Consider the following 17,017-nt stretch of genomic DNA (forward strand, 5'->3'; position numbering starts at 1 on the left):
CTCACTCCAAGAATCCTAATATTCGATCAACATAACATTAACTATTAGTTCATTCAGATGAAGTCAATTATGACTTCTCAAGCGACAAATAATTTTATATACTCGTAAACTACGTCCATCATTGACTTGATTCATATTCTAAAATACTCTGGAGCCTGGACTCTAGTTTTACAGTCTTATCATTAATTGTGACGTATATTACTGCGATTGTAACGTTTAGACTCGTTTGGGATTTTCGTTAATACGGGCAAAATGATCTCACTTTTCCTGATGGTAAGTGGAGTGGGGTCCAATAGAATGTCTACTAACAAGAGATTATTACCCCTGAACAGTCGACACAATTATACCGGCCTGTTGGAACCAGATACACAGGCTGATCCCGGAACGCGACACTTACGTGGGCCACTATGGCGGGTTTTACACCTTGTGTCCGGTGGTCGTTATCCAACTATTTATCTATTTAAGCTACCCCTTATAATAATGGGAATATTAGATCCATCTTAATAATATCACTTCTGTCACAACTAAACTTAAATCTGGCATAGGATCAAATTAAGAGTTTAGTTTATTAGCTTTCACATTAGGGTAATCAGGCATAAATGTTTTAACACAAAAATATAGTATACGAAATGACCCCTTCATATTTTCTGAGGAGGCTTTGTATGGAAAATATATTTTAGTTATTAATTCATTATATCGTACCCTAGAAAAGATAAACGTAAATAGAAAAGCAGGTCGCTTTTTAATTTAGAACCTGTCTCTCGTCCTAAATACGAAGCGTATACACCCGTATTCATAGACGTTTTTACATAAGCCATAGGGCTGTTGTGATTGGCTAATATTCTTGTACCTCATTAGCCAATCACAAAGACCCTATGTCTACGCACTGCGGAGGCTGCCGTCAGCACGGAGATACAGACTTGTTATCACAGTAATGCTCCTTAGATAAAAACGTCTATGAATAAGGAGGATAACATTTTATCCCTGCTTATAAAGTATCAAAAATATAAATATATTACACTCGCAGTAATATATGGCAAGACCATGTCAATTGAACCGCTTCAAGACTGGATAATAGTGGGTTTTATAGTGTCTCGAAATTACTTTCCCATAAATAATAATATTAGATAAATTCCAATATTTAGGATATGTTTATTAGATATTGTGATGTAGAACTAGTAATATCAGTCAAAACTGACAGTTCAACTTGAGTAAACCTGTGCAGACCAACATGCTTACTGCCATCGCTTCATTTTGATAATATCAATAACTAAAGTGAAGTTGACCAAAGCCTATTCATAGGCAGTTTTTTGATTTACACTAATAGTCAAAATTACCTGTTTTCGGCTTACGACATTTATGGTTACGCTTATAGTCTTGACTATAGCTATTTAATTCTCACAGTTCATGATGAAACTTGCCCTTAACGGTAAAAATCCTTTATAGCTTGATCAGGAAAATATAAAATCTGCATGCGAGGTGCTACTTTGCTTTTTCATTTTAAATTGTCAGTACATTCTTTTCCATATTTTACAACCTTGCGCAGATTTTTAGTCTCCTGGGCGTGCTATATAAGCATACAGCATGGTTCAAATTTGGAAGAAAATAATAATCCCTGTACATCCTGGTTCTTTATAGGCCTGAAGTCAATAACTCCACCGCTTTGATCTATATTCCTTTGGCTATTAGTCTAAAACAAGATCACGCTACTTCTGACCACGTAAATGGACCTGACCAAAACTTAATATGTCTCTCAAAAAGTATATTCAATAATTAAACTATCAGTCGACTTAACGCTCTTCTTAATACATCTTATTCTTCAATCCAATTCCGATAATAACCAACCATAATAAGTCTTTTTGGAAGCATGTAAAAAATCCTTGTTCTGATTGGTCCAGTTTTGAGATAGATCAAAAAAGGGATTAGGATCGTCTATTGAAAATGGCGGTTAGTTGGGCTGTATTGGCAGTTTATTTCATTGTAGGCATCGGTATAAGTTGAACTCTATACTAATGGAGGATACAGCGTATATTTGTTTGCGACAGAATTTCGTTATCGATTTGTATAAATAATCACTTTAATTAGTCGACCATGTGATTTCACAATAACATACAACTCATTCCATAGAACTACCCTTAGTAAGAGACCACCGAAAAATAATTTCTGTGCTTTTGTGATTGGTCAAATAATGTGCCCATATATTAAATTTCATAACATTTTCGTGTCTAACTCAAACTTTATATTCATAAAGGCGATAAAACAAATTTTGCTCTTGAAGCGATTTGGCTTGACGGATGATCAACGTCAAGCTAAACTGAACACTTGCTTCATACATTAAAATAATTATAATTATTTTAAAATAGTGTCGTTAAATCCGTTCTTTGCATTAATAAACACCCATTTATTCGATTTCAAAAATATATTCGTTTCATCGATACTTCCGAGACTTCATCTTCGACACTTTATCGATAAAAAAACTGTAGATCACACGATAAATCACAGATATTTCGAAAGGCCCGTTCGCCGTTCAAACGATTTTGGACTCAACAGGCTTAACGGGCTCAATCAAAGGCAGTTTTTGTTGATACCGGTCATGTAGAGACTGTCATCGTCTGAGTAATCGTACTCTCTGTTTGCGTCGTAGACTTGTGTCTTCTCTTGTTCCTCCGCGAGTGCTGCTTGCAGTATCCTCTCAAGCTTGGCTGGACATCGCCCAGGAGGGCTCGTTGAGATGGCTCGGAGGCCCAACACGACTCCATCACCTCCCAGCACTCGTCTGTGAAGTGGGAAGACGTTCCGGCCGCAATCCTATGGAGTGTAACATTGAATTAATAGCTATACATATAATTTTTGACTTAATATATTTTTAATGATTAACGCTAAGTCGATTATTTGACACGATTTTGGCGATGTTAATATCAACATTTTTCTGTTCATCTGATCACACTGATATTTCGTTCATAAACATTTGTAAGGACTTACCTCTTTTAACTTTACTCCATAACTGTTCTTTGTTCTGAAACGTTTCGAACGCTGACGGTAGCCTTATGTTACCGGCGCACACGTACCTGGAGGTAAAAGTTTATTTTATGACTAAACTGCTTATAATTAGGTTTTTTTTTTCTTATTTTAAATAACCGAACGAGCATGATGTTCGCTGATGGTTCACGAAATGGGTGCCCGTTAACACAGGGGTCGGAGGCTCGAATGCAAGAGACCTACCATCAGGAACCGACACAACCACAATGTTAAAGTACCGTGAGCTCTGTTATCTTTCAAGATCTGAAAGGAGGATGCAGTGGGTAAGTTTGTGACATTAGATAATCACCAGAAGAGGATCCCGAAGGCGTAGACGTCGACGGCGGCGTCGTACTCGCCGGCGAAGAGCTCGGGCGCCATGTGCACGGGCGTGCCCACGACGGAGCCGGAGATGAGCGCCTCGGCGGCGCAGAAGCCCAGGTCGGACAGCGCGGCGCGCCCGCGCGCGTCCAGCAGCACGTTCTTCATCTTCACGTCGCGGTGCACCAGCCCCAGCGAGTGCAGGTAGCGGATCCCTGCGCGGGACCATGCCGTGGTACATTCAACAGCTTCACTACATAGTATAAAACAAAGTCGCTTTCTCTGTCCCTATGTCCCTTTGGATGCTTAAATCTTTAAAACCACGCAACGGATTTTTGATGCGGTTTTTAATAGATAGAGTGATTCAAGAGGAAGGTTTATATGTATAATAGCATCCATTAAATAGTGGAGAAATACTGTTATTTTGTTATGTTATACCCGTGCGAAGCAGAGCGGGCCGCTATGTTTTTATATACAACGTTTTTTCTGTAGTGTATTTAGTATCAGCATTGCACCCTTGCGAAGCCGGGGTGAGTCGCTAGTTATGTAATAAAACAACGAAACTGTCTCTTTATCGACCACAATGCTGCCGCGCTAAGCGCAAAAGCGGTGTGTCAGGGAAACCTTATTTCGAGATAATCGAAATTTTATAAATATAGTTTTATAGTTTTGTATGTAAAACTGAGATACAGAAACTCTTAAGTTTTTTTTTACCAGTTCTAAACAAGATACCGTTATTTAGATAAGTTCATTGGGTGGGTATGTTTTTAAGCTATCTGACGACATAAAAATCAAGATTTTGTTTTTTTTTTGAGATACCGCTTTTGAATTTAGCACGGGAGAATATCCATCTCCAATATATAATATATCCAAATATATCAGAAATTAAATTTTCCAATCTTGGTATCAAATGGCCAACACACATACTAATTCCATTTGCTCGAACATAAGATATAAAAACATATAAAATTTTTAATTTTTTCAAATAAAAATAACTCCATCTCTAGTGAAAATCATATTTTTTCTCATGCTGAGTTGGACAACACAATCCCTCCTACTCACCCTCCACAATATCGCAGCTGATCCTCATCCTGGCCGCGAAGGAGAGCCCCGCCCTGACGGCGGCGTGCAGGTCGCGGCACTTCCGCTCCGAGACGAGCAACACGCTCGGGCCCGAGCCGCTGTGACGCTGCACTATGGACCCGTATAGCCGGACTATTCGGGGGTGCGCTGGGATGCTCCTGATTGGGTGAAGACAAGTTTTATTAATGGAGTATAATCATTTTCAGACTACTAAAGCGGCGATAGCCTAGTTGGTTGTAGAACGGTCTGCCGAGACGAATGTCCGCAGGTTCAAATCCCAAGGGCACACACCTCTGATTTTTCTAAAAAATCATGTGTGTATTCTTTGTGAATTATCGCTTGCTTTAACGGTGAAGGAAAACATCGTGAGGAAACCTGCATACCTGAGAAGTTCTCTAAAGGAATTTTCGAGGGTGTGTGAAGTCTACCAATCCGCACTAGGCCAGCGTGGTAGACTAAGGCCTAATCCCTCTCAGTAGTGTCGGAGGCCCGTGCTCAGCAGTGGGCAAGTATATAATACAGGGCTGATATTATTATTATTAATCATTTTCAACCATATGAAGATAATAAATTAGTAAATTGAAATCTTTTATTAATGTCATCTAAAACAAAAATGTAAAATAATAATCAAATATAAAAAAATTGTTAAAAAATTACTGCTGGTCTATCAAATATTGAAGGCATAAATTACACTAAATTACTTCTAAAAAAAGTTGTAAATTGACTAATAAAATCTTTTGTCCTGATGACACCACCGTTATTGCAGTGTGGATGCGAGAGAGAGATAGCAAGATATGTTCCTCAATTTTTTTACCAATTACAATAATTCACATTTTACGTACTTAGTATAGAAGAACTCCATGGCGAGCTCGTGGTAGTGCCGCTCGTCCGCGGGCAGCACGGACTTCACCGCGACCGGGGACATGCCGGCCCACTCGCCGCGCACCGAGTACACCACGCCGTACTGGCCGCGACCTGCAGAAACGATGAGCATGACAGTACATGCAAAAAGATAATTTCATGATTTTAGAATAAGGACTAAAATGTTTGATTGGTAAAGTAATTTTTATCAGCTGTGTTAAACATAAGTTGTCCTCGGTGTGTGTACGTGTGTGCGCGTGTGTGCGTGTGTGCGTGTGTGTGCGTGCTGTGCGTCCGTACCGATCTCACTGCCCAGGTCGGGCACGCCGTGCTGCAGCAGGTCGGCGAGCGAGGTGCTCTCGAGACAGAGGCGCGCGAGCGCAGGCGCGTGGTGCTTGCGCAGCGCCAGCTTGTTGTCCTCGGTGTGTGTGTGCGCGTGTGTGCGTGTGTGCGTGTGTGTGTGTGTGTGCGTGCTGTGCGTCCGTACCGATCTCCCTGCCCAGGTCGGGCACGCCGTGCTGCAGCAGGTCGGCGAGCGAGGTGCTCTCGAGACAGAGGCGCGCGAGCGCAGGCGCGTGGTGCTTGCGCAGCGCCAGCTTGTTGTCCTCGGTGTGTGTGTGCGCGTGTGTGCGTGTGTGTGTGTGTGTGCGTGCTGTGCGTCCGTACCGATCTCCCTGCCCAGGTCGGGCACGCCGTGCTGCAGCAGGTCGGCGAGCGAGGTGCTCTCGAGACAGAGGCGCGCGAGCGCAGGCGCGTGGTGCGTGCTTGCGCAGCGCCAGCTTGTTGTCCTCGGTGTGTGTGTGCGCGTGTGTGCGTGTGTGTGTGTGTGTGTGCTGTGCGTCCGTACCGATCTCCCTGCCCAGGTCGGGCACGCCGTGCTGCAGCAGGTCGGCGAGCGAGGTGCTCTCTAGACAGAGCCGCGCAGCGCAGGCGCGTGGTGCTTGCGCAGCGCCAGCTTGTTGTCCTCGGTGTGTGTGTGCGCGTGTGTGCGTGTGTGTGTGTGTGTGCGTGCTGTGCGTCCGTACCGATCTCCCTGCCCAGGTCGGGCACGCCGTGCTGCAGCAGGTCGGCGAGCGAGGTGCTCTCGAGACAGAGGCGCGCGAGCGCAGGCGCGTGGTGCTTGCGCAGCGCCAGCTTGTTGTCCTCGGTGTGTGTGTGCGCGTGTGTGCGTGTGTGTGTGTGTGTGCGTGCTGTGCGTCCGTACCGATCTCCCGCCCAGGTCGGGCACGCCGTGCTGCAGCAGGTCGGCGAGCGAGGTGCTCTCGAGACAGAGGCGCGCGAGCGCAGGCGCGTGGTGCTTGCGCAGCGCCAGCTTGTTGTCCTCGGTGTGCAGCAGGCGCGCGCCCACCGCCGCCTGCAGCCGCCACAGCGCCGCCTGGTAGCGCCCGTGCGCCTCCGACAGCCGCTCGAGGATCTGCACGCGCAACCCACACATCTCACTATACCGAACTGACCGAAATTAGTAACTCAATACAAGGTCAGTCACCTCACCTGTGCGGATATAACCCTGGCGAGTCGCTGCGGGCTGAGCGACTGCGTCGTGTGTAACGCCACCTGGCGCCTCCACACCGGACTGAGCACGCAGCACGCCTCCTCCGCTTCCCCACCTACTATCCTTAACCTGGAACAATAATACTTTCGTCAAAGTAAGGTCAAGTTTTAAAATGGGTAGCAATAGAACATTGATATAAAAAGGATTACTATTTAGACCGAGATATGCTTTATGTAGTGCCAATAAAATCTAATAGCTAAAAGTCACACATTTACCTTTGACTGTATCGATCAACACAGTTTTTGGTTATACTAAAAACCGGCTCCAACCGGCACGACGCCTCCCGCGACAGCAGGCATACAATACAGACCTGTGCAGCAGCCTCCGGAGCGAGTCGAGCAGCGTCCGCAGCAGCGAGAAGGAGGCGCACGGCGCGAGGTCCACGCCGCGCGCCGCGCACACCAGCTGCCGCATCGCCTCGCTCGCCGGCCGCCCGCCCAGCTCCGACCGGCACGACGCCTCCCGCGACAGCAGGCATACAATACAGACCTGTGCAGCAGCCTCCGGAGCGAGTCGAGCAGCGTCCGCAGCAGCGAAGGAGGCGCACGGCGCGAGGTCCACGCCGCGCGCCGCGCACACCAGCTGCCGCATCGCCTCGCTCGCCGGCCGCCCGCCCAGCTCCGACCGGCACGACGCCTCCCGCGACAGCAGGCATACAATACAGACCTGTGCAGCAGCCTCCGGAGCGAGTCGAGCAGCGTCCGCAGCAGCGAGAAGGAGGCGCACGGCGCGAGGTCCACGCCGCGCGCCGCGCACACCAGCTGCCGCATCGCCTCGCTCGCCGGCCGCCCGCCCAGCTCCGACCGGCACGACGCCTCCCGCGACAGCAGGCATACAATACAGACCTGTGCAGCAGCCTCCGGAGCGAGTCGAGCAGCGTCCGCAGCAGCGAGAGGAGGCGCACGGCGCGAGGTCCACGCCGCGCGCCGCGCACACCAGCTGCCGCATCGCCTCGCTCGCCGGCCGCCCGCCCAGCTCCGACCGGCACGACGCCTCCCGCGACAGCAGGCATACAATACAGACCTGTGCAGCAGCCTCCGGAGCGAGTCGAGCAGCGTCCGCAGCAGCGAGAAGGGAGGCGCACGGCGCGAGGTCCACGCCGCGCGCCGCGCACACCAGCTGCCGCATCGCCTCGCTCGCCGGCCGCCCGCCCAGCTCCGACCGGCACGACGCCTCCCGCGACAGCAGGCATACAATACAGACCTGTGCAGCAGCCTCCGGAGCGAGTCGAGCAGCGTCCGCAGCAGCGAGAAGGAGGCGCACGGCGCGAGGTCCACGCCGCGCGCCGCGCACACCAGCTGCCGCATCGCCTCGCTCGCCGGCCGCCCGCCCAGCTCCGACCGGCACGACGCCTCCCGCGACAGCAGGCATACAATACAGACCTGTGCAGCAGCCTCCGGAGCGAGTCGAGCAGCGTCCGCAGCAGCGGAGAAGGAGGCGCACGGCGCGAGGTCCACGCCGCGCGCCGCGCACACCAGCTGCCGCATCGCCTCGCTCGCCGGCCGCCCGCCCAGCTCCGACCGGCACGCACGCCTCCCGCGACAGCAGGCATACAATACAGACCTGTGCAGCAGCCTCCGGAGCGAGTCGAGCAGCGTCCGCAGCAGCGAGAAGGAGGCGCACGGCGCGAGGTCCACGCCGCGCGCCGCGCACACCAGCTGCCGCATCGCCTCGCTCGCCGGCCGCCCGCCCAGCTCCGACCGGCACGACGCCTCCAGCGACAGCAGGCATCTGCACAACATCGACACTGCTTATTAGAAACACGCACTTATTCTCTCTATATATTTCAAGGGCAGTATGTTTCTGGCAGGTGCCAAGAACCCTCCTTCGTGATGCTCGACGAGCTCGCCAAACTCTTTGAGCGGATCGTCGATGCTCGCCTCGTCGAGGACCTCGAGAGAGTCGGACACAACTTGCGGACAACCAGTTTGGATTTCGTCGGGGACGTTCTACCATCCACGCGATTCTGCGGGTAAGCGGTTTGAAGATGGCCCTCGAGAAGACCTAGACTATTTGTGTTCACGAGCCTTGAAGACTGCCACCAACCAGTACCCATATCGTTGTAGAGGGGGTGCGGATTCCCATCGGCAAAAGTATGAAGTACTTGGTTTTATTTTGGATAGCCGGTGGGAGTTTCGCACCCATTTCACTTTGTTACGGACGAAATTGTCTCAGGCAACGGGCGCGCTTCCCAGCCTGCTGCCCAACCTAGAGGGTCCTGGTATCCCTATCCCAAGGATGCAACCACAGGGTCGTGCGGTCCATGGCACTATCTGGGCACTCTTGTCTGGGCTGACGCCAGGGCGAGGGGGTTTCGGCATTGTCCTGCGAGGCCCGCAACGCGTCGGGGCGCAGCGGACGATCAGGGCATGCCGCATGGTTTCGTTCGAGAGCGCTTGCTTACCGGCGGGATTCCTGCCCTGGGATCTGAACGTCAAAACCCTATCTAGTGGTGTCTTTCGTGGCGGGAAGAGACGTTCAGTCGCGGGTAGCGTGGAAGGTAGGCCTCGCAAAATAGAGACAAGACGCAAGACTAATCCCTTTCAATAGGGACAGGCCGCACCAAGTGGCACCGCGCAGGATCGGCTGCAGATGACAACTTGACGCTTCCGTCAAAGTAAGGCAGTAGCCGTCCCTAATGCGCCTTAGAGAGCCACCACGGAGTTTTAATTAGTATGCCGTGCGTTGTATTTGTCGGTTGGTTAGGGACTCGGCCCGGCGGTCGGCTGAAGGTCGTAAGGCACGATGACCCTAATATAACCGCTGAGTCGCCCTCACGAAGACTGTGTGGGAATAGCAAGGTAATTTCTCCACGAAAAATAAAGGGTAAAAACGTATTAAAAAATACCTTTGTAGCGTTCCAAAATAGGTATCCTTGAGGCAATCGACGAACTTGACTAGTCTTAAGCTTATTTTGCGACTTAATTTTGAGAGAACTGTGGACAAAAAAAAAACTAATTAACGATACAAATAATATGCAAGATTAAAAAATAAGAATAGAATTGGTATGAAATACTAACATGACAAAATAATCAACCGATACCGACCTTCTCAAGGCAGCGATGTCTCAAGTTTGAAAATGTTAAAATCGATATTCATCTTCTTGATATCGATTATGTTATCGATAAAATACTCATCAACTAATTTCAGGATAGTAAAAATCTTATATTTTACATCTCTGTGGTATAATGTACTCACCCGTCTGCTGCACATCGAGCGAGGCCTGCTTGACGGAGATGTTGACGCTGTTGGTGCAGGACGTGAGGCCGGAGCCCGCCGTGCTGCCCGTGCCCGCCGTGGCGCCGCTCGCGCCCCACAGCGTGCCGCTCGACAGCGAGAACGACCCCGACTCGTTCTCCACGTGGATGTCGTTGTACGGGAACGAGATCAGGTCGTCGTCTGGGCGGGACTGTGGGCAAAGAAGTCTTAATAGAAACGAGGCTTATATAAAACGAACAAAATAGCCAACAAACAAGAAAAATTCTCATCTAAAATCACAGCGTCAAATCATTACGATTTAAGTCTAGCTATTGACACGTACTGCACTCTAAAATTTACAAAAAAAAAAACTCGAAAAAGATACCGATTCATAAAAACCAAAAAAAAAACTCACTGTAGGATATGACTCCAGCAAGCTATCGTCATTATCGGCGATGATGTCGTAGTCGTCGATGTTGCAGGCGTCGGCGCCGAGCGCGTCCTCGCCGTCGGAGGCGTCGCGCGCCGCGTCAGCGCCCGCGCCGCGGCCCCGCTCGGGCGGGTGCCGGGGCGCGGGGGAGGCGCCCGAGCGCGAGTAGAACACAGAGTTCGATATCACGAAGCGACGGTCCTGGTGCCACGGGAGATCTGATGCATAGACAGATAAAACCGTAAAATTGTTTTTATAAAAAATCTCAGGTTATAATCTAATTATTTTTTTGCTTACCATCGATACAATATCGATATGAATGGCAATATGAATAAACAAAATATAAATAGTAACAGTCTAATTGGCTTTAAACTACAACTTACATATTATTAATCTCCTAAATGTCTGCCTCAGCGTCCGAATTAAGTTGCATAAGTGGTTCAACTTATAAAAAAATACTTTTATAAATCTAACATCGCTAGTGAAATGTAGATGTAATGCAACTTTGTCTAGTCCCAAATAAATTTTTCAAGTCATGAATTGGATAGAGTGGCGATTAATGACATGATTTCCCTCGCCAGTCGTCACAATTATGCCGGCCTGCTTGAAGTTCAAAAGGTTTTATGTTCATAAATTTATAAGTCCCATCATAAGGCTATCTCATACCGTCTACACTCCAGTCCATATTGTTGACCTCAGACCTCATCTCCAGCAGCACTTCCTGCATGATCTGCAGCAACTCTTGCTTCTTGTCTCCTTCTGTGAATTTCTCGTTGATTGTCTGCGAAAAAAATTAACCTGATGTTATCTAATCATAAACATGATTCAAAAATTGTGGTGGTGCGTCTCCGACATACCTGAACTTCGACAATACGAGTATAACTTATGATTAGTTATTTGTCTTCAAGTAACAGTGTGGTAAAACAATTGTATATTCGGACTTTTTGAAGTTCTGTGTGTATAGTTTATCAATTATAGCTCGCTATAATATTCAAAGGAAACAATACGACAAACCTTCTATCTGGTAAGTTTCCAAAAAATTTAGAAGGTATATTACGTCTGCCTGCACAAGGCAAGTGTGGTGGACTAAGGTCCAACCTTCTCAATAGTAGAGGAGGCCCATACCCAGCAGTGGGACAGTATAAAATACAGAGCTAGTATTTTCATTAGTGCTAGTATTATATCACCTGACGATAAATGACCACCAACACCTACAATCTTTAAGTGGACCTTACGGAGAGAGAAGTAAGAGAGAGAAGAAACCTCAACTATACCCCATATTTGACCTTACCTCATACAGCTGTTGTTCCTGTCTGGCGACGTACTGGATCTTCTTGGGCACCACCTGGAGCTCACGCGCCATGTCGAACGACGCCAGGATTATCTGCTGCAGTAACTTCACGTGGACCTGGGCGCATACGTATCTATGTAGAATCTGACTATGGACATGGGTTATGGCGAAACATGATAATTTAGCATCAGACAAGCATGTTCCTGTAGTAATTATTGGAACAAAAATACTGATCTGTGGTATTTTTAACAGAATACAGGAAAATACTTATAAGATTTTTATTTAAAAAATTTATTGACAGGAGATGTCACATTAACTAATATAAACTTTTTCAGTAAATCTATGTCCTCCATAGTTAGTATTACAAACAAATTTAACTAAGTTTACTAACGTTATGGAGAGTAGAATAGACTGTCATCTATACATATTATAAAATAAAATCCCCTTTTCTGTCTGTCTGTATGTTATTGCGTTTCTCAAAATCTACAGAAGGGATTTTTATAAAATTTAGTATAGAGATAGATTAAGGCACTGGGTAGGTTATAGGCTACATTCTAGCCCGGGAAAATGTATAGCGGGACTTTTATCCCGGAAAACTCCGGTGAAACCGCGAGCAAAAGCTAGTTATCTCTAAATGGACTGTTATCAATTATTTTTTTTTTACTAGGGAGACAAGTTGTTAATGTAAAGTTAAAGTATTTTACATCTAATACATAATTAAAATTTACATAATTTACACAATTCTTATGTTTCCACAAGTATGAATATATGCAGAAATACAGTTTCAAATTAATAGGCTAAACCAAAATCGACGAAACTCACCTCACTCAACCTAGTACAGTACTCAAACAGGTATCCTTGGAGGCAGTCATACGCGAACTTCACCACGGTGTTCAGCAACAGGGACCTGCTCCTGATTGTCTTCTCCCCATCCTTCTCCTTGTCGGCGTGGGAGTACTTCAGTTCAGCTGAGCGCATCATCTCTCTGTCGTTCAGGATCACCCATTGAGATTTGGCTTGATGCTTTTGTGGTGGTGTTGCTGTAGTAGAGAGGAATTATTATTTTTCTGCTATTTGTACGCAGTCATACTGATTAGGGGTATATACTACTAGATTATAATTTATAAAAAATATATAAACTTTCTAGTTGCAACTGTGTTTTGTTTTTAAGTAAAAGTAGTGTAGTTTAGTGTAATAAGCCACACTGTGAGACAAGCCAATAAGAACAGAATCTAAGAAACTGTCTTCAGCATTAGTCCGTCCCATGACATGATGTCGCTAACCTATTGCCATATCGGACACAAATACTAGACTACGGGCTGATACTGCCAGAAAATCCTATATCACTTACTCGACCCGGGATTAGAACCCGAGAACTCGTTCTGGTTGTAGCGCACACAATACAACTTTACTACTTAGGAACCCTCATACAAAGGTATTAATCTTATTACAAACTAGCTTTTGCCCGCGGCTCCGCCCGCGTTATAAAGTTTTTTAGGCTAAAGTTTTCCGTTATAAAAGTAGTAGTTTCCCGGGAGCCTTTGTTCTTCCCAGGGTCTCAAACTGTTTCCATACCAAATTTCATCTTAATACGTTGGGTAGTTTTTGAGTTGAACACGTTCAGGTAGACAGATGTAGCGAGGGACTTTTGTTTTTATAATATATATTTTTAGAACTTTTTAAGAGGAACAATCCCGTCATACATCATTGTTGCATAACTTTAACCGTTTACGCAGCGCACGCAACGGAAGCTCTCAAAACTAATAATTTTTCCCCGTTTTTGCAACATGTTTCATTACTGCTCCGCCCCTATTGGTCATAGCGTGATGATATATAGCCTATAGCACTCCGGGATCAAAGGGCTATCCAACACAAAAATATTTTTCAGTTCAAACCGGTAATTCCTGAGATTAGCCATTACTGCTCCGCTCCTATTGGCCATAGCGTGATGATATATAGCCTATAGCGCTCCACAAATAAAGGGCTATCCAACACAAAAGAATTGTTCAGTTTGGACCGGTAGTTCCTGAGATTAGCCATTACTGCTCCGCTCCTATTGGGTATAGCGTGATGATATATAGCCTATAGCAATCCACGAATAAAGGGCTATCCAACGCAAAAAGAATTTTTCAGTTTGGACCGGTAGTTCCTGAGATTAGCCATTACTGCTCCGCTCCTATTGGGTATAGCGTGATGATATGTAGCCTATAGTACTCCACGAATAAAGGGCTATCCAACGCAAAAAGAATTTTTCAGTTTGGACCGGTAGTTCCTGAGATCAGCCATTACTGCTCCGCTCCTATTGGGTATAGCGTGATGATATGTAGCCTATAGTACTCCACGAACAAAGGGCTATCCAACGCAAAAAGAATTTTTCAGTTTGGACCGGTAGTTCCTGAGATTAGCGCGTTCAAACAAACAAACAAACAAACAAACAAACTCTTCAGCTTTATATAATAGTATAGATAAAGCGAATCAACTCTAGAAATTCTTACCCCAATAATATTTATTTATTTATTATGATCATTATGTGAACAGTATCCTTACAGGTACCTTAAACCTAATACAATATTGTCTCTAATAACTATACAAACTATTGACAAATACACTACTTAATTCTTGAATATTTAAACATATACTGTGAAATATGTAATAATAATGTACAATACTTTTTTTAAAACAAAATATATATTTATTACTATTTACATATTCCAAGAACTAGAAACCGAATACAGGGTGATTTTATTTTCAAAATACATACTTACACATCAACTCCCACTGGTCGAGCAGCTCGTTGAGGAACGCGACCTGCTCCTCGTACCGCCGCCGGCCCTCGCGGGACCTCTGCTCCGGCGAGTCGGCGGCGCGTCTGCAAGTACACCGCGAGAACACTCAGTACTCATCCAATAAAATGGTAGACAAATTTGTTATTTTTATCTACAGGGTGTATCAAAATTAGATGACTTAAAGGTATCCAATAATTGTTGCGAGTGACTACGCTGACTAAAATTAGGTGATGTTGTCTTACAAAATGAAGTGACAAAATGGTATTGCTTTTATAATCTGTTTGACCTTTGAAGAATATATCCGAAAGCATTTAAAAAAAATCCTATCTCCTGAAAGAGCTGTAAGATATCCATCATTATATTGCCATCAATGTTTCTGATGATAACATATCATGAAGTAACATTCCAAAAAAATATGCAAGAAGACTGCAGCCACAAATTAAAAACTACAACGCGACAAATTGAAAACACCCTATGTTAGCATTTGGTATTATAATTTAAAATACTAATTCAATAAACCCACCTCAACAACCCATCCTGTATCAACCCTTGATCACTCTCAGGCTTGTTGCCTTCCGAAGATTCAGTAGAGTCTGTGCCGATGCGCACTCTCTCCTCCGAGGTGCCCTCATCCGTTTCCATGGCAACGCTGTCGGAGAACAAAGCGAACAACACCTGCGCGTTGGGGTTGATCTCTTTGATCTGGTGGAGATCGAGGCAGTTCTGGGGAGATGAAATGTAAATAGTGAAGCATTTTACAATGGAAGCGTAGTTCGCGGTCCACAGGTTCAACACCCAAGGCATACACGTCTGAATTTTCTAAGTTAAAAATTAAATCTATTTCAATTATCGGTCTTTTTAATGACGAAGGAAAACATGATATTTAAAGGGTATAATATAAATGTTGAGTCGGTACCAAACCAAAAACGGTAAAAAACAAATCAAATCTTACTAAATCTAACCGTACTTTTAGCCTGCCTACCCTCTTTGTGTACTGTCCAAAGGTATTTGACTTATAATTCTCTTATCATCAGCATCTAAGAAGACAAACTTACCTCTCCGTTAAACACAGCCGGCTCCCTCCTCCCCTTCCCATCCTTTTCCATCACCACCTCACACTTATCACCCTTATCATCATCAACTTTCATCATAGAGTACAGATTGAACGTACTCCAAAAATCCTCCTCACTCCTGGATATTATCAGGGTGTTGGTGATGTGATCGTTGAAGACATTCTTCCCCATTCTGTCTACCCCGTATAGATATATAGGGTTGACGGTTTTCAAAATGGCGTCCCTTTTGGAGTAGAGGTCACTGTAAATCTTCTTGAGGGTTAGGTGGTCCGTGGTACCGGTGTCGGAGTCCAAATCTGGTGGTATGATGATGCGAAGACCGTCTTTGAGGAATTGGTTGTTGATTTCCACTTCTAAGATTTTGGAGAGATCCGCGTTGTCTTGGCGGACTAGGTCCTGCGGAAAACGAGTTCATAATCAGAGTTTGAAAGTAGGTGTACTGAAAAATGCGGTATATATTGATGTGGTAGTTGAACTTGCTGATGTTTTTCTCAGCCAGTACTCTGCTACTGCATTATTATGCTTTACATACATAGATTATCATCATCTTATTTTTATACATTTTAAAGCAGTACCGTTGCGACAAGGTAGCAGCTTCTTGAACCCTATCATCCCTGACCATCTTATGAAATCAGACCATGAGTATGTATGTACCATTACCCTAGTTACTATATTTTTTTATACGAGACAAAGTGACCCATTGCACCATGGTAAGTGGAGTGGAGTCCAGATAATGTTGACTGACGAGAGATGTTTATCCCTTGCCAGTCGACAAAATTATGCCGGCCTATTTATAACTCGATATACACAGGTAGATCCCAATGCGATACACTTTAGGCTCCATTATAACTGGGTCTAACCTTGTGCGTGGTGGTCGCTATCCGGGGTAATAAAAATCACTTGATAGTTACCTCAACCGGAAGCGTGTCCCAGGGCTTCTTGTTGCACTCCAACTCTTCCACCAGCATGAAGTCAGAGTCTCCAAGAGTCAGATGCACCTGCGTGGTGCTGGCGTACGAGATTCTAATCTGGTGATGGAAATAATACAGTTATAGTGCACTTCAAATATTATAACGTTGGTATGAGCAATTGTCCGTTGAGTTAGTGGCGGAAGGTTACTAGCTAGGCCATAACAAATAAGAAAAAAACATTGATGATTTTTTGCCTAACATAAGTTGCAAAGGGAAACGTGAAAAGGTCAATCTCCAAAGATATCTTTTTTTTTGTACTTTTTTTTCTTCTCTCTTCAAATCCATTGAGTTAATGAAAATCTTCAGAACACAACAAACAAGAAAAAACCAATGATGCATTCTTGCCTAAAATAGGTTGCAAAAGAAAACGTGGAAGAGACAATCTCCAAAGACGTCTAATTTATTTTACTTCTCTTTTCAAAATGATGACAGC

At 45.4% G+C, this 17,017-nt stretch overlaps 1 protein-coding gene across 1 annotated transcript; it reads right to left on the reverse strand.

Annotated features, from left to right (window-relative positions):
* Window positions 1-2,279: 2,279 nt before the first annotated feature.
* LOC119193410 lies at window positions 2,280-16,641 on the reverse strand (the record flags this gene model as incomplete). The annotated part of the gene is given in 22 exon segments (XM_037447007.1): window positions 2,280-2,699; window positions 2,702-2,788; window positions 2,791-2,808; window positions 2,983-3,068; window positions 3,329-3,554; window positions 4,402-4,580; window positions 5,265-5,397; window positions 6,309-6,339; window positions 6,512-6,697; window positions 6,775-6,904; window positions 7,146-7,990; window positions 8,035-8,566; window positions 9,684-9,771; window positions 10,034-10,244; window positions 10,449-10,681; window positions 11,130-11,244; window positions 11,755-11,871; window positions 12,577-12,794; window positions 14,520-14,623; window positions 15,064-15,263; window positions 15,596-16,009; window positions 16,525-16,641. Coding segments are annotated over 22 exon segments (4,404 nt in total), but the record flags the coding sequence as incomplete, so codon positions are not given.
* Window positions 16,642-17,017: the final 376 nt, after the last annotated feature.

This window comes from Manduca sexta, unplaced genomic scaffold (assembly GCF_014839805.1).
Source record: "Manduca sexta isolate Smith_Timp_Sample1 unplaced genomic scaffold, JHU_Msex_v1.0 HiC_scaffold_51, whole genome shotgun sequence".
Lineage (NCBI taxonomy): Eukaryota > Metazoa > Arthropoda > Insecta > Lepidoptera > Sphingidae > Manduca > Manduca sexta.